This window comes from Microcaecilia unicolor, chromosome 5 (genome assembly GCF_901765095.1).
Source record: "Microcaecilia unicolor chromosome 5, aMicUni1.1, whole genome shotgun sequence".
Taxonomy (NCBI): domain Eukaryota; kingdom Metazoa; phylum Chordata; class Amphibia; order Gymnophiona; family Siphonopidae; genus Microcaecilia; species Microcaecilia unicolor.
Window position 1 is genome coordinate 178,866,810 of NC_044035.1, and position 21,586 is coordinate 178,888,395.

The following is a 21,586-nucleotide window of genomic DNA, read 5'->3' on the forward strand; positions in this document are numbered from 1 at the left end:
TGCTACCTACATGTATTAAGCAATGCTGCTTTTTTTTTTTTTTTTTTTAACGTAAAATTGCTGTTCCCACTTTACGTGCCATCAATATATGTATTACAGCAGTTTTGTTTTGTTTTTTATGTTATGTTGCAAAATGTTCCACATTCAGTATGCCTTTTTGTAAAATAAGCTGTAAATTGTGAATGTTCCAATTTGGCTATTCCTTTTTCGACCTAGAAATTCTATACAAAACTGGACTTACGATATCGCGGTCACACATGATCTAAACTCTGAATTCAGATACTTCCTAGCAGAAAACAAACTTGCACAAATAAGTGGACTGAAAAAAAGGAACGCTACTAATCATTCAAAAAAGGGTAGTTCTCTGTTTCCACAAGTGTCCAAAATCTCTCATCATACAAAATTATTCTGAGAGCGGATTATTTCCATCTCTATGCTGGCACTCATGTTTCACTATGTTGGAAACATTTTCACTGGTATCAAAAATAGTAAATGATTCTGAACATAAAACAGCAATGAGTTTGATGTCTCTAATTATCACAGTGTCTTTCAGTCTTCAGCATTATTTTTTTTTGTAAGGGGGAGGGAACTATATCATACTTTGATTGCAAACACACACATTTTTGAGCCTCCCACTACCCCTATTAAACTGTCCTTAGTCTCAATTATTATCATCTAAAAGTTTCTTTGCAATGACATAAGAAATGTAGTAACTGAAGTGTGGAAAGGATGTGGGGGAAGAAGGAGAGGAAAACTAAAAAACAAATCTGCTGGCTGTATCACATAATGTATATGTATTAATTTTAAAATGTGCTGACCAGTGTAAAAACAAAATATTAATGCAAGTGTTTAATACTTCAGGGTCTAAGACCCACCTACCTATCAGACAAGACTGTTAAATTATGTTTGAGGTTGCTCCTTAGGTCATCCCAATAAGGGATTTTATGTGTACAACAGATGGGAGAATTTGAGTTAGAAATGATTAGGACAAACAGCTTTTCTCTAGCAGCAACTAGGCTCTGAAGCAAGTTACTAGACAACTTTGAAGCCCTGAAAGACACCTCCTAGTTTTACAAAAAAAGTCGAGATCTGGCTGTTCCATGCACCTTTTCTTTTTTTTTTTTCAAAAATGATGAGCTTTAATTTGATATATATGTAAAACAATGGATGTTTTGTTTTCTTTAGAAAGCAATACTTAATCGTTATATATTTAAATGTGATTTTTGCCACATTTTTAAATGTAGATGGGTTTTATTGTTGGGTACAGTTTAAATGGGTAGGGGAGCAGCATTATTAAGAAGAACCGGTCGAAGCTCCGAAAAGACGGTCCTGAAGAGTTTTTCTTGATGCTTGTGTCCGCCATTTAAGGCTAAGACACAACTTACATGCGTCTGGGCGATGGTCGGGCCCAAGGCACTGAAGACACCATGTGTAGGGATCGGTACCTGAAATTGACCGGTTGCACCGAGTACACTTCTTGAAGCTGCTGGGAGTCCTCGATGACATGGACGGAAAAATAGTGGCGGCGAAGTCAAAATTTGCGATTGTGCCAAAAGAATGGCACAAAAATGAGAAAGAGGGCGGCGACGAAAATGAAAGGAAACTTAAAGGGCCAAACTAAGAAATAAGGGATTTGTTGTTGTTTTTTGTTTTTTTTTTAGTTTTGTAAGAGGATAAAATAAGAGAAAAGACAGACAAAAGAGGGAGAAAACTCCGAAAAGTCGCAAACACAAAACGAAGACTCTTCTCTGGGCCTGAGAAGACCGACAAAGCAGCCACTCTCCACCACAGAAAAAGAAGAACTGAGCAGGGCTTGACAGGCGGGAAAATGGCCGCGCCCCGCGCACTGGAAGACTCTGGCAAACTTGTTTTTGCTATGAAAATTGCCGTTCCTGGGCCGCCTTGGACGCCGACCCATCAGTGAGAACAAGCAGCCTGCTTGTCCTCGGATAACTAAAATTTAAGATGTTGCATTCATTGAACTAACGTGTTTTACTTCATGCTGTATTTTTTTAAGAGATTATTGAAGCGCAGCTTTTTATTCTCTCCAAAACAATGGATGTTGGAAAGATAGTCTACATAAGGGGTTATGAACATGTCTGTCTGTCTGTCTGTGGCAAATAACTCTCCAAACATTTAACAGAATGTGACCAAATCTGTCATGGTGAGAAGTGAAAAGCCACATTAAGGGCCCTGTTTACTAAGGTATGTTAGCGTTTTTAGCACGTGCTAAAAATTAGCACATGCTGTGTAGATACTGCAGTTAGGGAAATGCGCGCACACACACAACCAACAAGGCTACATACATGTGCTCGCACACACAAACTCAGCAAAGTTATTTACCTGTAGCAGGTGTTCTCTGAGAACAGCAGGCCAAGTATTCTCACATCTGGGCGACATCATCCGACGAAGACCGGTGCAGACGCTGCCTAGCTTAGCATACACAGACAATAGAAAATTCTAGGAACGTCCAATCTCGCATGCGCGAGTGCCTTCCTGCCCGACTCACGAGCACAGGTTCCTCAGTAGAATAATACAACTGAAGGAATACAACTCCTAGGGGAGGTGGGAGGGTATGTGAGAATACTTGGCATACTGTGAGTAACTTTGCTTTCTTCAAGAACAGGGCCATTAGTGTTCTCACATCTGGAAATCCCTATCTATCAGGCTCACTGAAAACACAATACTAGGACAACAGGGTCTTGAAAAGTTGAGGCCTTAAGTCAATCAACCTAGTTGTGGCGGTGCAGCGTGGAACAGAACAAAACTGAGCCTAGGAGGGTAGAGTTGGAATCTAGTCAAACAAATTCTGCAGTACTGTCTGACAAAACCAGCTGTCACATCAGGTATCCTGCTCAGCAACAGCGAGATATGAATGTGTGAACCGAAAACCATGTCACAGGTTTGCAAGTCTCCTCAATGGAGGATGACCAAGTTGGCTACCAGGTCTGGGCGTAAATGAAGGAGATTCCATCTGCTAGCGAACATGTGTTTGCTGATGGCTAGCCCCATCCTGTTTGGGTCAAAAGAAACAAAAAGCTGGGTGAACTGTCTATGGGTTTTAGACCGCTCCAGATAGAAAGCTAAGGCTCACTTGCAGTCTAAGGTATGCAGTACATATTTGCCAGGATGGGGAAAATGCTGGCAGAACAATTGACTGGTTAAGATGAAACACTGGCACTACCTTAGGAAGGGACTTAGGGTGTTGTAATGAAACTTCAGCTATTAGGGCCTGAAGTTACTGACTACGAGCTGAAGTGACCGCCACCAAAAACACAATTTTCCAGGTCAAACAATTCAGATGACAGGAATCAAATGGCTCAAAAAGGATCTCTCATCAGCTGGGTTAGAATACGTTGAGGTCCCATGTCACAGTAGGAGGTTTGATCGGGGACTTTGACATCAAACCTCTCATGAATCAAATAACTAGAGGCTGTACTCCACCTCCCCCACTCATCAAAATGGTCACTGTCTTGATCTCATCTTCTCCTCCAACTGTTCACCCTCTAGTTTCCTTGCCTCTGATCTTCCCCTCTCTGATCACCATCTTATAACTTTCACACTTAAATCTCCTCCCTCCCAGTCCCGTCCTATTATATCTAATTTATCTAGGAATCTTCACGATATTGACCCTTCATCTCTATCCTACCATGTTTCAAACCTCCTCTCTACTGTGGCACCATCCACGTCTGTCAACGAGGCTGTTTCTTCTTACAACAATACTCTATCCTCTGCCTTAGACACTCTTGCACCTTTGATGACCCGCCTATAAGGCGCACAAAACCCCAACCTTGGCTGACTTCTAATATCCGCTACCTACGTTCCTGTACCCGCTCCGCCGAATGCCTCTGGCGGAAATCTCGGGCCCTTGCTGATTTCCTACACTTTAAGTTCATGCTGACCTCCTTCCAATCTGCTCTTTTACGCACCAAACAGGATTATTATATCCATCTGACCAACTCTCTTGGCTCTAACCCTCGACTTCTCTTCACCACATTGAACTCTCTCCTCAAGGTGCCCCCTCCCCCAACTCCCCCTTCATTATCTCCTCAGACCCTTGCTGAATTCTTTCACGACAAGGTTCAAAAGATAAACCTTGAATTCTCTACCTCGCTACCTCTCCCTCCACTAGTCCGTTCCCCTCTCTCTCCTTCCCCTCATTCTTTTTCCTCCTTTCCTGAAGTTACTATAGAGGAAACTACACTTCTCCTTTCTTCCTCAAAATGTACCACCTGTTCCTCTGATCCCATTCCCATCCACCTTCTTAATGCCATCTCTCCTGCTCTTATTCCTTTTATCTGTCACATTCTCAACCTCTCACTTTCCACTGCAACTGTCCCTACTGCCTTTAAACATGCTGTGGTCACACCTCTCCTTAAGAAGCCTTCACTTGACCCTACTTGTCCCTCTAATTACTGACCCATCTCCCTCCTCCCTTTTCTCTCCAAATTACTTGAGCGTTCACCGCCGCTGCCTTGATTTTCTCTCCTCACATGCTATTCTCGACCCACTACAATCTGGTTTTCGCCCTCTCCACTCAACCGAAACTGCTCTTACTAAAGTCTCCAATAACCTATTACTGGCTAAATCCAGAGGTCTCTATTCCATCCTCATTCTTCTTGATCTTTCCGCTGCTTTTGACACTGTCGATCACAGCATACTCCTTGATATCCTGTCCTCACTTGGATTCCAGGGCTCTGTCCTTTCCTGGTTCTCTTCCTACCTCTCCCTCCGCACCTTTAGTGTTCACTCTGGTGGATCCTCTTCTACTTCTATCCCTCTGCCTGTCGGCGTACCTCAGGGTTCTGTTCTTGGTCCCCTCCTCTTTTCTATCTACACTTCTTCCCTTGGTTCATTAATCTCATCCCACGGCTTTTCCTACCATCTCTATGCTGATGACTCCCAAATCTACCTTTCTACCCCTGATATCTCACCTTGCATCCAAACCAAAGTTTCAGCGTGCTTGTCTGACATTGCTATCTGGATGTCTGAACGCCACCTGAAATTAAACATGACCAAAACCGAACTTCTCATTTTTCCCCCAAACCACCTCCCACTCCCCCCATTTTTCTATTTCTGTTGATGGCTCTCTCATTCTCCCTGTCTCCTCGGCTCGAAACCTTGGGGTCATCTTTGACTCTTCTCTCTCCTTCTCTGCTCACATCCAGCAGACCGCCAAGATCTGTCGTTTCTTTCTTTACAACATCCGTAAAATCCGCCCCTTTCTTTCCGAGCACTCTACCAAAACCCTCATCCACACCCTTGTCACCTCTCGTTTAGATTACTGCAATCTGCTTCTTGCTGGCCTCCCACTAGTCACCTCTACCCTCTCCAATCGGTTCAAAACTCTGCTGCCCATCTCGTCTTCCGCCAGGGTCGCTTTACTAATACTACCCCTCTCCTCAAGTCGCTTCACTGGCTCCCTATCCGTTTTCGCATCCTGTTCAAACTTCTTCTACTAACCTATAAATGTACTCACTCTGCTGCTCCCCAGTATCTCTCCACACTCGTCCTTCCCTACACCCCTTCCCGTGCACTCCGCTCCATGGATAAATCCTTCTTATCTGTTCCCTTCTCTACTACTGCCAACTCCAGAATTCGCGCCTTCTGTCTCGCTGCACCTACGTCTGGAATAAACTTCCTGAGCCCCTACGTCTTGCCCCTCCTTGGCCACCTTTAAATCTAGACTGAAAGCCACCTCTTTAACATTGCTTTTGACTCGTAACCACTTGTAACCACCTGCCTACACCTACCCTCCTCCTTCCTGTACACAATAATTAATTTGATTACTTTATTTTTCGTCTATTAGATTGTAAGCTCTTTGAGCAGGGACTGTCTTTCTTCTATGTTTGTGCAGCGCTGCGTATGCCTTGTAGCGCTATAGAAATGCTAAATAGTAGTAGTAGTAGTGTACAGAGATGGGCTTACTCACTATACAAAAATGGTAAGCACTGATTACACTGAGATGTACCCTTACAGAGTTGGCTTTTAAACTAGACTCAGATAGGTGCAGGAGGTATTCACTGCAGTTTTTGTTTAGGGAGAGTGAGGAGAGTGTCGGGAAAAGGGAGAGATCTAGGACTTTGCCCTCACACCAGACAGCAAACCTTCTCCATTTAAAAGAACACCTCTTAGTGCAATCTTCCCTGGAAACGAGCAAGATTTTGGAGACACTTTCAGGCAGATTCAAGGACTAAAATTCTACACTTTCAACATCCAGGCCATGAGGGCTAGGGACTGGAGGTTGAGATGTGAAAGAAAAAGAGAGAGAAAGAGAGAGAGAAAAAGACCTAACTTCTTTAGCCATTCCTCATCCCCTTTATTATTTTGGTCGCTCTTCTTTGAACCTTTTCTAATTCCGCTATATCTCTTGAGATACGGCAACCAGAATTGAACGCAATACTCAAGGTGCGGTCGCACTATGGAGCAATACAGAGGCATTATAGTATTTTTGGTCTTATTCACCATCCCTTTCCTAATAATTCCTAGCATCCTGTTTGCTTTTTTGGCCGTCACCACACAGTGAGCAGAAGATTTCAGCATATTATCTACAATGACACCTCTTTTTCTTGCGTGCTGATCCTCAAGGTGGACCCTAGCATCAGGTAACTATGATTTGGATTATTCTTTCCAATGTGCATCACTTTGCATTAGTCCACATTAAATTTCATGCGTCATTTGGATGCCAAATCTTCCAATTTCCTAAGGTCTCCCTGCAATATTTCACAGTCCGCTCATGTTTTAACAACCTTGTGTCATCTGCAAATTTAATCACCTCATTCGTTGCTCCGATTTCCATATCATTTATAAATATGTTAAATAGTACCGGTCCCAGTACTGATCCCTGCGGCACTCCACTGTTCACTTTCCTACATTGAGAGAGATGACCATTTAACCCTACCCTCAGTTTTCTGTCCAATAACAATTTCTAATCCACATCACAACCTTGCCTCCTATCCCATGACTAATTTTCTCAGGAGTCTCTCATATGGCACTTTATCAAAAGCTTTCTGAAAATCTAGATACACTATATCAACCAGCACACTACATCAACTGGCTCACCTTCATCCACATGTTCATTCATGCCTTCAAAGAAATGAAGCAAATTGGTGAGAAAAGACTTCCCTTGGCTGAACCCATGCCAACTCTGTCCCATTAAACTATGCTTGACTATGTTTTCTGTAATTTTATTCTTTATAATAGTTTCCATTATTTTGTTCAGAACTGACGCCAGGCTTACCGATCTGTAATTTCCTGGATCACCCCTGGAACCCTTTTTAAAAATCGGCATCACATTGGCCACCCTCCAATCTTCAGGTACTACGGACGATTTTAATGACAGGTTACATATTACTGCTCTCGGCGCTGGCACTTCTCAGGTACCAGAAATATGATGCACCAGTGCTCATGGCACTGTGCATCAAAGGGGACTGATGCTTGTGCTTCTTTGGTTTCCCTTGATGCTCAGCATCGCGGTCCCTCTGAGCTGATGAGAAATACATCGAACCCATACGCATCCTTGGTGTCGGGTTGATGCTTACCAGTCCCAGGGCCTACTATTAGCATCTGATGTCGGGGGAGGTGGAGACTTCCTTGATGCCAGTGCACTCCCAGTGGTAGATGAAGTCTGGGCAGTCATCAAGGTCAGTGCTTGTAGTGCCGATGCCCATATCAGTGGACCTGTCTTCAAGGAGCAAAAAAGTTTCTCCTGCAGGAACATGCCCTCTGTGTCCTCAGCTGCATTTGTAAACAGAGAGAGCAAGAATCAGGGTGGCAGTCAGGCACAAGACACCCAATGCACCAATTGTGCAGGTCCATGGCAGATCACCCGATTACATTGGGTGCACCATTTGAAGCCACTGGGTTCGAGAAAAGAATTGTGACCAAATTAAATTCCTCAGTCTGGAGAATCAAAAAGGGGCAAGGCTCTAATCAAGGTGGGTGCTCAGGTCTAAACGAAGCCTAAAGAGCAACGTGAAAAATAAAGAAAACCTGAAAGTCAAAAAATATAATAAAGAAAATAAACACTATAAAGAAAACGATAGAAATTAATGAAAAAACTGCATGGGAAGGCATTCAAAAAGGTGAAAGAGGATAAACTCAGGAGTAATATAAGAAAATATTTCTTTACAGAAAGGGCCATAGATGGCTAGAACAGACTACCAATCAAAGTGGATGAGATAAAGGTGCCATCTGAATTCAAGACAGTATGGAACAAATATATAGCAGAGGACCTCAGAAGGGGAAAAAGGGACTGCAAAGCTTAGTGGTTAATGTGATGGGCAGATTAGACACTGTCATCATTACCTATGTTTTTAATTTCTATGGTCTAATAGAAAAAGTAGCTTTTTGTTTTTTTCATCATAAAAGAGTTCATTGGTTTCTGTTACATGGAAACAATTGTTTGCTCAAGGACCAATATAAATATTTTGAAGGTTTTATATTGTTGCCTTTGTTGTAATACATATCTAAAGTTATAGCCTCAATGCAGGCAATTTGCTGAAACACAGCCACCAGATAAGATATTTTTAATTTCATTTTTCTTCATGTTTTAATGCATGGTGAACAAATTTATTAGCCTGCAAGCTTATTGATCTAACAATACTACCATCATCCTCGTTTTCTGTTGTTTCACTGTGAGTGGTTGCATTTCCCTTTTCTCCGATTGCATTTCTTTACCTTGCAACAGATCTCATCAATTAAAACAAATTGGCTGGATTCTTAACCTTTATTATATTACAATTTAAGACTGCATTTTAAAATTTCAGGTGAGTAGAGACAACCAGAAGCATAATTTAATTTAATTCCAGGACTTATCTGCCTTTTCATTCAACAGAATGTACAGATCAGAGGAAATAAAGTCTAAATAAGGAAATCAGGTAAAAGATGGAGTCCTATACTGTGCATTCTGAATTCTTACCTGCCCTGTTCCAACAGCACAACATCCTTCCATCCAAGTTTTGCCAGATGATATGCCACTGAGGTGCCCATAATGCCACCTCCACAAATTACCACCTGAACTTGAGAAGGGAGACTCGTGGCATGGGGTTCAGGTGCTGTGGAGCTGCTGCACCTATTGTTGGATAAGCTTCGCCAGCCTGGGCCCGCAGCCCACCAGCGGACATCTGGCAGTAGCCTAGGGAACATCTTTGCTGCAAGAGCCCCCTCTCTGAAGCTGCCGAAGTTCACAGTTACTCCATGCTGAAAGATAAATGTAGAACCTAAGACTTGGGGGGGGGGGGGGGGAAGCAGACAAGATACAAATATACAGTAATTAGGAGCATAACAACAGGACTCTAAAACAAGGTGCTTTTCATGTGGAATGCTTTTTGAAGTTTCTGAATTAAACACAGCTGTATCTATAAACATGCATTCTACTTCTGCACTTTATATCATTTATTAAATTTTTTTTATTCTTTATTTATAAACTAACACAAATATCCAAGTATACTGCTTGTACCAGAAACACAGAAACAATAAAATATGAAACATTTTCAAGGTAAATTAAGAAACCACATATAAGACATCTCTTCCTTAGACCAAACAAAGATGGGGAAGTGGCTAGAAATATAGGAGATTCACAAAAGAAAAAAAAGAGAATACAATAAGAAAAAGGCTTAACATGATTAATTCCATATATTATAAAATAAAGTCAGCTTCCTTATGGCAAAATCTCAGTGGAGATTCTTTTTAGGTCCAAACATGATCTCAACTGTTCAGGGGCAAAAAATACATATGTAACCCCTAAATAGCAAATCTGACATTTATATAGGCTAACAAGTAGGAAGCCCCAAGCTTCTTAACTTTATCTCTCATTGATAGAAAAATATTCCGCCTTTCCTGTGCTGATATTGCCACATCTAAAAAAAAAAAATCCAAATCCTTTCACCACAAAATTGTGCTTGATTTTGAAAGTAAAATCTCTTAATAGCATTTAAGTCCTGCTTAAAACCCAAGACAAGTAAAGATGATCTTATCTGTCCTTCAAATCAGAAAAAAATCTTCCAAAATAGTCAAATCTTTAGCGTTATTATCCTTCCCCATTATCAGAAGTCCCAGGTGTACCCTCTGATTTATTAGGGGCATCAGATAAATAATATATCTTAATAAGCAGGGGAATAGCTTCCAAAGGCAACTTCAAACTTTCAATCAATCAGGTATTTTTTAAAATAATTCCAGAGGAGATATCCCGAAGACTTTAGGGAAAATTTAATAAACGCAAATTAAGTATCCTGTTATGGTTCTTCAATTTTGCAATGAATCACCATTTTATCTTTGACAACTTCCTTAAGTTCTTTTACTTCAGTCTTAACTTGTCCCACTTATCCTTCCATTTTCTTTTTAACCACTTGTAAAGAAAGGGCCAAAGAATCGACTCAGCTTACAAGATTTGGCAACTCCTGAGCTGATTTTCCAACTGTTTAATCCAAATATGAACTCCTGTACACATATCCAGAACTGCCTCCATAATATCTACTTGCCAAAATATTAACATGTTTTTTCATTATCATGCTACCCAAGATCCTTTTGCTATTACTAAATGTATACTTTCTTACATAATTTATATATATTTCTTATTATGTTTGCTTGTTAAAATACTATCATGTTCTATCATTATCATGTTATCCAAAATCCTTCTGTTATCACTAAATGTATACTCTTCTCATGTATTTCCACTACTCATGATGTATTGTAAACCACATTGAGCCTGCAAAGAGGTGGGAAAATGTGGGATACAAATGCAACAAATAAATAAAAAAATAAAATCCTCTTCAGGACTTTCCAAACAGCCTCCAGTATAATCACCACTGGCACTGTCAATTTGGCACCTTCGTTCTCAGCAAGAGCAGAGGCATCACGGCTGACCCCCTCCACACTGGCTCCTGGTATAGTGCGCCTTTCACCTCCAAGAGCATTGTAGCCAATCCCCTTGCCTCTGCTGGAAATGGTGGTGAGCTGATTGGGGGCAGGGGGAGACAGCAAAGCGTCCAGCCCCTGGCAAGGAGACACTCCTCTGCCCTCACTTGCCATGGGGATGCCTCCAGGCGTCACTTGTGGAATCCTGATCACGAACCTCTCCAGAGTCTGCTATACCAAAGACATGGTGGAAGACAGCGGGGAAAGAGGCTTGACCACCCCCCTTTCACTCAGTGTGAGACATCAAGTAGAAGGAAAAAAGTTAAATGGACAGATCAGATCAGATACCGGAGCACATATGAGTTATCTTGTTGGGCAGACTGGATGGACCGTGCGGGACTTTGTTACTATACAGTAGATGTACAAAAATCCAGACTGCTCGGGGATTGGATCAGATTTTTGGATTTTCCGGATTCTCAGGCAACTCTGCTGTATCATTCACCCAGGACCCCAAGGCCTCTCCCCTCGTGGCTATGCCTCACCCTTCCTTCCCTCCCCTGCCCACTTGCTCACTCTTTAACCTGAAGTCCTGAAGTTTTCGCAGTGCCAGTGGCAGCCTTACTCACTGGCTGCCTCTGGCATGCACTAGGACTTTCCCCTCTGACCCGTACTTCCCCTTTTGATACAACTTCCTGTCTTAGGAAAGGACGGACGGTATAGGTCAGAGGGGAAAGGCCCAGTGCATGCCGGCGGTAGCCAGTGACCAAGACTGCTGCTGCCACTGGCACTGTGAAGACTTCAGGTTAGAGATGGAGAAAGATGCCGGATCATGCGGGACGAGATGGAGGAGGGATGCGTAACTACGGGTGGGGGGGCTTTGGGGGCCTGGGAGCGCACACAAGACCAGGAGCAGAGAGAGAGCATGCAGGACCGGAAGAGAAGCTGAACCATGTTTGGGGGGGGGGGGGGGGGGAGTCCGGATTCTCAGGCAGGCTGCACAAAAATTTAAAGGGTCCACAGTAATCTGGATTTCCGGACTTACAAATTAACATAGTATAGTAGATGATGGCAGAAAAAGACCCGCACAGTCCATCCAGTCTGCCCAACAAGATAACTCATATGTGCTACTTTTTGTGTATACCTTACCTTGATTTGTATCTGTCTGTCTTTTTCAGGGCACAGACCGTATAAGTCTGCCCAGCACTAGCCCCGCCTCCCAACCACCAGCCCTGCCTCTGCCATCTAATCTCGGCTAAGCTCCTGAGGATCCCTTCCTTCCGAACAGGATTCTTTTATGTTTATCCCACGCATGTTTGAATTTCGTTACCGTTTTCATCTCCACCACCTCCCGCAGGAGGGCATTCCAAGCATCCACCACTCTCTCCGTGAAAAAATACTTCCTGACATTTTTCTTGAATCTGCCCCCCTTCAATCTCATTTCATGTCCTCTAGTTCTACCGCCTTCCCATCTCTGGAAAAGGTTCGTTTGCGGACTAATACCTTTCAAATATTTGAACGTCTGTATCATATCACCCCTGTTTCTCCTTTCCTCCAGGGTATAAAAACAGTTACAACAGCCAAAACATGGCATAATCACATAGCTTGAAATAAATCAGTACTACCCAAAGATGGTCTCAACTGGCACAGCAGAAATCTCTTATAAAATATATTTTGTAAAACATTTTAGGGATTTCTAGCTAACATACCTCACTTTTATAGGAATAAAAGTCACCAAGCTAAAGCAAGTCTGCTGCTACTATTTGGGCTTCTGCCAGGTACTTGTGACTTGGATTGGCCATTGTTAGAAACAGGATACTTGGTTAGATGGACCATTGGTCTGACCTGGTATGACTATTCTTATCTACTGGGCCTTCTAATTGTGATCTACTGACTACCAAGGCTTCAGAATTTGCTGCGTTTTGTTGTTGTTGTTTATGTTAAGTCCATTTTTTGTATTAAACTAGGAAATAAATATAACAGTAGGAAAAATTGATAGACTTCATTCATTTAGCACTACATATCTAAGATCATTGAGAACTTTTTGAACAGCACCAGCTAAAGTGAAGACAGAATATTCTTTTGTTTTCCATGATCTACAGACATGATGGACATGTATATGAAAGCCTATGTCTTTTGAGCTCCCTCACTTCTAGTGTTTCTAGAAACCTAAGGGAAAAAAATATAAATCTTACATCATTCGCTAATAATTTCCTCTTTTTTCCCCTAACTGCTTCTAAAACGCACATTTTATTGCCAAAAATTGTAAACCCACAGTATCCCTCTATGGGGTCTACCTCTTTCAGCCAGGGTTAGCACAAGAGACCTGTTTCCTTAATCAAACATGATGCAACCATTTATTGTTAACAACCTCAACAGCTTTGTAACAGGAGTAAGTAAAAATCTGCCAGAGCAGAACCCTTTATTTTTTTCAGGCAGTCTGACAGCTCAGAACCTGAAAGGCCCAAGTTCAGGTTCCCACATCAGCTCTTTGTGGCCCTGGGCAAGTCACTTCACCCTCCATACCTTGGAAGAAAACAACAGCAACCCCACTCCTGTATCATCAAGAAAACCAGAAGTGGGTTAGGGGGTCCCTCATTCTGTGGTCACCAAGGAGTCAAATCTGCCTTGAGAGCACATCTGGATATGATAACTCAGAGACTGACTCCTGCCTGGGTTCTTCATGTCATCCTGTTGATTATGCAGAAATTGGCATTCACCCTCCAGAGACTGAAATTTTTCAAACACTTCCATTAATTTCACTAACTAGAGTTTCAGCTTCATCAGACATGTCTGAATGCTCTAATGTTGTGAATACAAGCTGGTTACCAAGATCAAGACAGTGGTAGATAAAGGGGCTCATTTTCAAAGCAATTAGATTTACAAAGTTCTGGCCCTTCCTCTCCATGTAAGGCCCAAAGACTTTTGGCACAAACATTAGGAAGTCTGATTAGCCAGGGGCAAACAAACAGCTGGGTGTCTTTCTTAGCTTGGATTACGCTGCATTGTATAAATATAATGTTAGTGATGTGAACAAGAAAATAAACCAACTTTGTGAGAAGTGGATACACCTCCCCCTCTCCCTTTTTGGACGGGTTGCCTTAGTTAAAAATGGTCTTTTTTCCTAAATTGTTATATCCCTGTGGCTATCCAGAGCAGATGAAAAGTTAATTTGTTCTCTTACAAAGGTCATTTACTTGGCATAACAAACCAACTATGATTAGACGCATCAGCTTTGTTTTGCCAAAAGAACAGGGTGGCTTAGGACTTCCTAATTTACAGTTTTACAATGTAGCAGCCCTGTTCCGTTTAATTTGAGACATAACATCTTGCCAAACAATGATTTTCAAAGAGCCTGAGTCAGCCATTGGGTTCTATTGGGCTTCCCCTGAAGAAGCGGATGTGAAACGGGTTCCCCGTTGGGATGGTTCAGACATAAGCAAAGTTTCTCTCAGTCTTTAATGCTCGCTCTATGGCTCTTGAGCAATGCAATTTGAATAATGGACAAATAATGAACATTGTTAGGATGCCAAGGCACATCGGCCAATGATATTCAGGTTGATAAGAAATATAATTTGAGAAAGCAACAAGTTACAAACGAAAAGAAAAGAAAAAAGAAAAATTATTTGTATTCTAATAAATCCAAATTTTGAGGTTTATTTTATGAGTCAATGATAGAATTCAGCTGATTGAAGGAATTTTTCCAATATAAAAGCTCTGTTGAACATTATCCTGATCTCAGCACTAACTGAGGCTTTTTCCTCCTTTTTAGGATTTGGTTGTTTATCTCCTAAGCTGGTGTTTTGATCACTATATTTTTTTGTTTTGAGTGATAACATCTTACCACCAATACTCCCTGGTAGGCCTTTTTGATAGATGCACTGCTCCAACATAATTCCTGGCTTACCTGCACGGGTTGGGTACTAGGGCACTTTCCAGTCTTCCTGCAACCCTTTAGGCAAGCATGGAGGTGGTAGAGGCTCCAGGAGGCCAGGAAGGTGGGCCTGTCTCCTTTCCTTCCCATGTGTGATAATCCCTAATTCATACCGGGTACAGGCCACTGGGTGTTCTTCCACTGGGGGGGGGGGGGGGGGAAGACATTCTTTTTATTGTTACAGAATGTCCTATGGGTGGGTAGGGGGCAAATGCCTGCTTTTTCACAGCTCCAACAAAGCTGGGGAATTCCTTCCACACACTATTTTTATTATCTACAAATCCAACATTACATACTTGGGCTAGAGGGGATAAACAGGGAGAGTACGGAGTCGGGAGGGAGGAGGCCCTCAGTAAGTTGCTGACTACTACATATCTCAATTTACGGACTGTCTTATTGTACAAGTTTATTAGAGCATTTCAGATGGAGCTGCCTCTTTAGTCCGTGGTCGATTCCTGGTCCCAAGAGCTGAAGCTCCCTAGTCTGTGTTGGATCTGCAGCACCAATTCCAGTTTTTATGTACACGTCAAAGATGCTACTCCCTGTAAGAAACCCAATTTCGGATCTTGCAGAAAGCTTATTTACGAGGGAAAGGGGTGCCCATCTGACATTTTTATTTGTTACATTTAGTACCTCCATTTTCCCACCTCTTTGTAGGTTCAGTGGCTTACATAGTGCTGGGAGCAGTTGCAGACTCCGGTGTATACAAATACAAGATGAAATTGTGATACGGTAAGGTTCACCGTGGTAGGACCACATAGAGGAATCATTCGACGGGAGAGTTCGGTGATGGCCATTACGAACTTTTGCGTTGTTGTGTAGCAGAGATCAGGCATTTACATTGGATCTGTAGGGTATGCCTTTTTAAACAGGTGGGTCTTGAGTGTCTTTCTGAAGTGTAGATGGTCGTGTATGGTTTTTTTTTTTTTGGTAGTGTGTTCCATAGTTGTGTGCTGATGTAGGAAAACCTGGATGCGTAAGTTGATTTGTATTTGAGTCCTCTGCTGCCTGGGTAGTGTAGATTTAGGTACGTTCGTGTTGATACGGATGAGTTTCTGGCTGGTAGATCGATTAGGTCTGTCATGTAATCCGGTGCTTCACCATATATGATTTTATGAACCATAGTACAGATTTTGAAGGCAATGCGTTCTTTAATTGGGAGCCAGTTTAATTTTTTTGCAAAGGGGTTTTGCGCTTTCAAATCGTGTTTTTCCGAAGATGAGTCTTGCAGCCGTGTTTTGAGTGGTCTGAAGTTTAAGGATTTGTTCTTTGCATCCTGCGTAGATGCCATTGCAGTAGTCGCATGGCTCAGTACCATCGATTGTATCAGGCTGCAAAATGTTTCCCTCGGGAAAGTATGGTTTCACACAAGTTTGAGTTCTCCACATTGAGTAGAACATTTTCTTTGTTTGTGGATTTTACTTGGCTTTCTAGTGTACTGTTGCGGTCCAGTGTAAAGCCGAGGATTTTCGGCGGTCATCTGGGGTGTTGATAGTTGCGGGATTGCCAGTGGTGTATTGGGATAACAGGATAAGACTGAGTTTTTTTCTTTATGAGTTTTAGTTTGAAATGCATTTGCCCAAGAGTCCATGGTCTTATAACGTCTGTTTACGATGTTAAGTGACAAAGGGTATTTATTTGCATACATTTCTGAACTATCGGGGCTGAAAATATGGAATTCTGTTTTTGAGAAATTGTGTCAATCCCTAGAACTGCACTTAGAGTGAAATCATAGAGCATTGCTTCTCGGGGACAATCTGGTGTTCGAGGAGCAGGGCCTAAGTGTCAATTAAGTTTCTAACTATTGCTGTACTTTTGGTAAGGCGCTAATCCTTCAGTTTGACCTCTTCTGAGGATCCCTCTATCTATTACTGGCTCCCTCCCGCAATAAAGGAACTTGCATCTTACGAGATTGCTACCTATGGTAGGAGCCCATCTCAGACTGGTCATCATACGTGTCACTTGTCGAGCAATTCTACAGAGGCCACCAATCCAGAACCCTGATATATCCCAATTTAGGGTTTCTTTATTCTCTTTTCAGTACATTAACACTCAACCCTGTCGATTAACCCCAGCACAGTTTACCTATTGGACTACAGGGGAGGGGAAGGATGAATAGGGGAGATGTGTCACTTTTTTTGACAGTTTTGGCTCCCTACGCCTCTGCCTGTTCATGCTCAGGCTGCTGGGCCTCTTTCTCCGACAAACACTGCCTAACAGAAGAACATATAGAAAAGCTACATGGAGCTAGACCAAGTTTACAATAGTGAACAATCCGGGTCACAAGTACCCAGCAGATCCTAAAAAACAATCTACATCTCACAGCTCATCTCCAGGGATATGCAATGGTTCTCCCAAATATATCTGGCAAATAATTTTTAAGTACTTTTCCTCCAGGAACTTGTCCAAATCTCTTTAGAACTCTGCTGTAGAGCATAGAGTAGTCATACTGGGTCAGACCAATGGTCCATCTAGCCCAGTATCCTGCTTTCCAGAAACCCAAATTGCGGCAACACTTCATACTACAAATCTCAGGGCAAGCAGATGCTTCCCAAGTCTGCCTCAACAGACTATGGATTTTCCTCCAGGAATTTGTCCAACTTTTTTTTTAAACCCAGATACGCTAACCGCTGTTACCACATCCTCCGGCAAAGAGTTCCAGAGCTTAACTGTATCACCTTGACCACATCCTCCCGATACCACAGCTTAATCATCTGTTGGCCATTAGTTTCAAAAAGCACATAAACAAGAGGACATTCCAGGAAAGTCACCCACCCATGATTTATAATTTTCTATCAAATCCAATCTCAGTTGTCTTTTCTTGAAGCTGCTGTTGTGGTTTGGATACCAAAAAAAATGTTTGCTACTTCTTTGGCTATTTGTTGAGCATGGAATCCAGAGCTGCAGAAGATATTATAAGGAGAAAAACTATATTACACTAGAATATCACGTGATCATCCTCTACCTGTGCTTATCAAATTTGCCAGTTGCCCTTTTGCCCAAAACATCTTTGTTCTATAAAATCAGCAAATCCTATCAAATTGCGTTCAAAATCTGCACCCTGGTTCATAAAATTATTCAGGGTGAGGCCCAGGTATACATGGCAGACCTCATAGACTTACCAACCAGAAACACAAAAAGATCAACATGCACATACCTAAATCTCCACTACCCAAGCTGCAAAGGACTAAAATATAAATCAACCTATGCATCCAGCTTCTCCTACATAAGCACGGAACTACGGAATGCACTACCAAACGTCATGAAAACAATGCACGATCTAACAAACTTTCGGAAATCATTAAAAACCAACTTGTTCAAAAAGGCATACCCTAACGATCCAACTTAAACGCTTGAACCCTGCAACACAACGAAACTTATACTACAACTGGACAAAACTTAACTCTTCCTCCTTGATTACCTAATGTATTCTGTCAGTCATGAACTCTAACGCAATAGCACTCTGTATTTGTCATACCGGAATTGGCAATCGCCATCACAGTACTATGTAAGCCACACTGAGCCTGCAAATAGGTGGGAAAATGTGGGATATAAATGCAACAAATAAATAAATTATAAGTACACTGCAGTTTATTATACATCTTGTGTCAGGTCACTGTATCACCATCATTCTATGATAGCACTGACATGTCCTTTTCTTTAAAAAATGAATTCAAATTACTTTGGAATTTAGCAATGATGCTGTAGCTAATTTTAATGTCAAAATGTCCTGTAGCACCAAATAAAAAAAAAGCACCCCCCTTCTTTACCAAAGGTAGGAAAAGGTTTGTGTGTTTTGAGAATACAGTGAAGGCCAGAGTCATGTCGCTGATGATCCCAGTATCTCCTCCCCCCTTCTACTACTACTATTTAACATTTCTAGAGCTCTACTAGGGTTACGCAGTGCTGTACAAATTAATAACTAAGGACGGTCCCCTGCTCAGAAGAGCTTACAATCTAAAGGACGAAATGTCAAGTTGGAGTATCTCGATTTCCTGAGTAGAGGTGTTGTGATTAGGTGCCGAAGGCGACATTGAAGAGGTGGGCTTGAGCAATGATTTGAGATGGGTAGGGAGGGGGCCTGGCGTATGTGCTCAGGGAGTTTCTTCCAAGCATGGGGTGAGGCGAGGCAGAAAGGGCGGAGCCTAGAGTTGGCGGTGGTGGAGAAGGGTACTGAAAGGAGGGATTTGTCTTGAGAGCGAAGGTTACGGGTAGGGACGTAAGGGGAAATGAGGGTAGAGAGGTAAGGAGGGGCTGCAGATCGAGTGCATTTGTAGGTTAGTAGGAGAAGCTTGAACTGTATGCGGTATCTAATCGGAAGCCAGTGAAAGTGACTTGAGGAGAGGGGCTCTCTTTTTTCCCTAGTTATCATGGTTTCCTCTTTCCATATAGTTCCAAAGTGTCAATGTAATAAGAGGCAGTTACAGTAGGACTTTATTAATCACTGACCAATACAGAGGTCCCACCTTCCATCTCAGCTGTCAGAAGTAGGCAGGGCCTGCACAAGATCAGCAAGTCCCTGCACTGCTTGTTGCCAGAGCCACCATGACTACTACAACTGTGACTGGGAGTCATGAAATCCAATGAATGGATAGGTAGCTGGAGCATCATGAGCTTAAGAAAATAATATTAATGGCTAGGTTTTAAGTGTTAGACCTGCTCCACCCACTTTTAAAAGTGGAGGAGAAATTGGGAGATGAAGACTCCTTAGTTGCTCCCATTTCAGCTTACAGCAGGTTTCTCAACCCAGTCAGGTTTTCAGAATACCCACAATGAATATGCATGAGATAAGTTTACATGCACTGCCTCCATTGTATGCAAATTAACTCATGCATATTCTTTGTGGGTATCCTGAAAACCTCAATGGCTAGGTGTGTCCTGTGGCCTGGGTTAAGAATCCCTGGCTTATAGTTATATTTCTAGTTTTCATACCTTGGAAAGACCCCTCTCTATCACATAATTACAGGGCTCCTCCCCATTGAAGGGTAGTTCTCTGTCCTTACCATATTCTCTTTGAATGGCCTCCTACTACTTAAAGAAAGCCACTGTGAAAGATCTGTAGATTAGGTAAAAAGTCATTAGAACCATGTTGTGGCCCCAGCATAGTTGAAAACTTCACAGTTCTTGTCACCCCAAGATTGGGGTAGATCGCTCTCTTTAACAGACACACAGATTCACAAATTCAGGAAGTTTTATTGCAGACTCACTCACTCAATCTGTCACATCACACACACTGACTTTTAATATTCAGCAAACCTCAGTACCACACAAACATTCATCCTCAGTCTCCTTGACAAAACAGATATTTAGATTCATAAGAATTTTCTTAAACTCCAGCATATCCACATACTCTCACTCCATAAATACCAATCACCTCCATTAGGCCCCTGGTCGTACCATATTTCTACAACATCTAGCTTCTCTTCCATGCTCACTCCTGCGGTCTACTACCTCTCCCTCTGTCTTCCACTCTCCCCAACCCAGAATGTCTCCCCTCTAAGGTTCCTGCACTCCCCGCCACGGTCCAACTTCTCTGTTTAATTCTCATGTATCCCCTCAGTCCTACCTTCAAACTTGTCTTTAAGGTCACCAGTAGAAGAAACACCAGCTCAACCAGGTTGCCTGCAGCGACCCCCAAGCTTTTCTCTCTCCCGCGTCCCGCCCCGCCGGAAACAGGAAGTTGCGTCAAAAGGGGGTAGGTCCGGCCCCTGGCCCTAACCGAAGGCTAGGCAACGTCACACGTGTTGTTGTTGTTGTTGCCTCAATCTCACCGCACTTGCAGATGTTGATACATTGGACCGGCTTTGACAGCGTTTGTCCTGGTATTGTCCGGAAAATGTCCCGACGAGCCGCAGTTTGCGGTAGCCTTTGCTTGTGTGATCAATAACGGCAGGATGATGCGTTCCTGGTGAATTACGTATAGACCACGCTACCTTCCAACTCTTACTGCCTTTGAATCTGTAAATGCAAGACCTTTTACGCTCTATAGCTTTATTCTGCTGTCGCAATTTTGTAAACAAAAAGAGCTTTTCCTTTATAATCACGTTGAATATAATTTCAGAAAGCATTCTCTGTGTATATACGTATGCAAGTATATGGACCAACCTTGTAAGGTCTGCCTGGAGTGGTACTGTTGAATATTTACTTTATTCTGTAAACGATGCGTGTGCATGCATTAAGTTACTCCTGCCAGAATTCTGCAAACAAAATTTGCAAAATTCTGCAAGTTTGTCATAATTTAACTACTATTACAGCACCCTCCCCTCCCTAGACCACACATAGCATCCACCTTTTTGAGCCACCGCCCCCCCACCCCCCCATTCTAGCTTATGGCAGACTATCCTGTCTCCAGTGCCCTTACTTACCTTAACAGCAATGGTGGGCTAGTAGCCTCTGAGGGAGGCACGATAGAACCCACTCTTCCTGCCCGCTGCTCTGGCAAGTGCTGCTATTTCTTTAAAATGGCCACAACTTCCGGCAGCAGGCTTAGGAGATTACAACTTGAAGTCTCAGTGCACTAGCAGAGCAGCAGTGGGCAAAAAAGAATGGGAATCTTTCCTGCCCCCATAGAGGGCACTAGACCATCAGCGGTGTTAAGGTAGCCAGCATTGCCCTGGTACTACTATGGTAGATTCTCCAGAAAAGGGGAATTCTGTGCTGCGCAGACCTTGCTAGATTCTCAGGCCCTCGTGATCAAAAGCCCTGCGCTGTTCCAAACAGCGCCCCCAAAATAGCGCCAGGACAGCACAGGGCTTTTCTGCATCGTTGATCAAAGATAATGCATGCAAATCTAAGCAG

The 21,586-nt window shown here is 42.6% G+C and overlaps 1 protein-coding gene across 2 annotated transcripts in view; it reads right to left on the reverse strand.

The window, feature by feature from the left end:
• PDPR (pyruvate dehydrogenase phosphatase regulatory subunit) overlaps positions 1–20,443 on the reverse strand; it is a 275,395-nt gene extending 254,952 nt beyond the window's left edge. The window contains exons 1-2 of one of the 2 annotated variants that reach the window (XM_030203621.1): positions 20,355–20,443; positions 8,921–9,227 (exon numbers count right to left, since the gene is read on the reverse strand). In XM_030203621.1, the coding sequence (XP_030059481.1) occupies positions 8,921–9,147 (227 nt within the window). In that variant the 5' untranslated portion in view covers positions 9,148–9,227; positions 20,355–20,443. The remainder of the gene's footprint in view (positions 1–8,920; positions 9,228–20,354) is intronic. The other variant, XM_030203622.1, reaches the window with a different exon arrangement.
• Between the last annotated feature and the right edge of the window lie 1,143 nt (positions 20,444–21,586).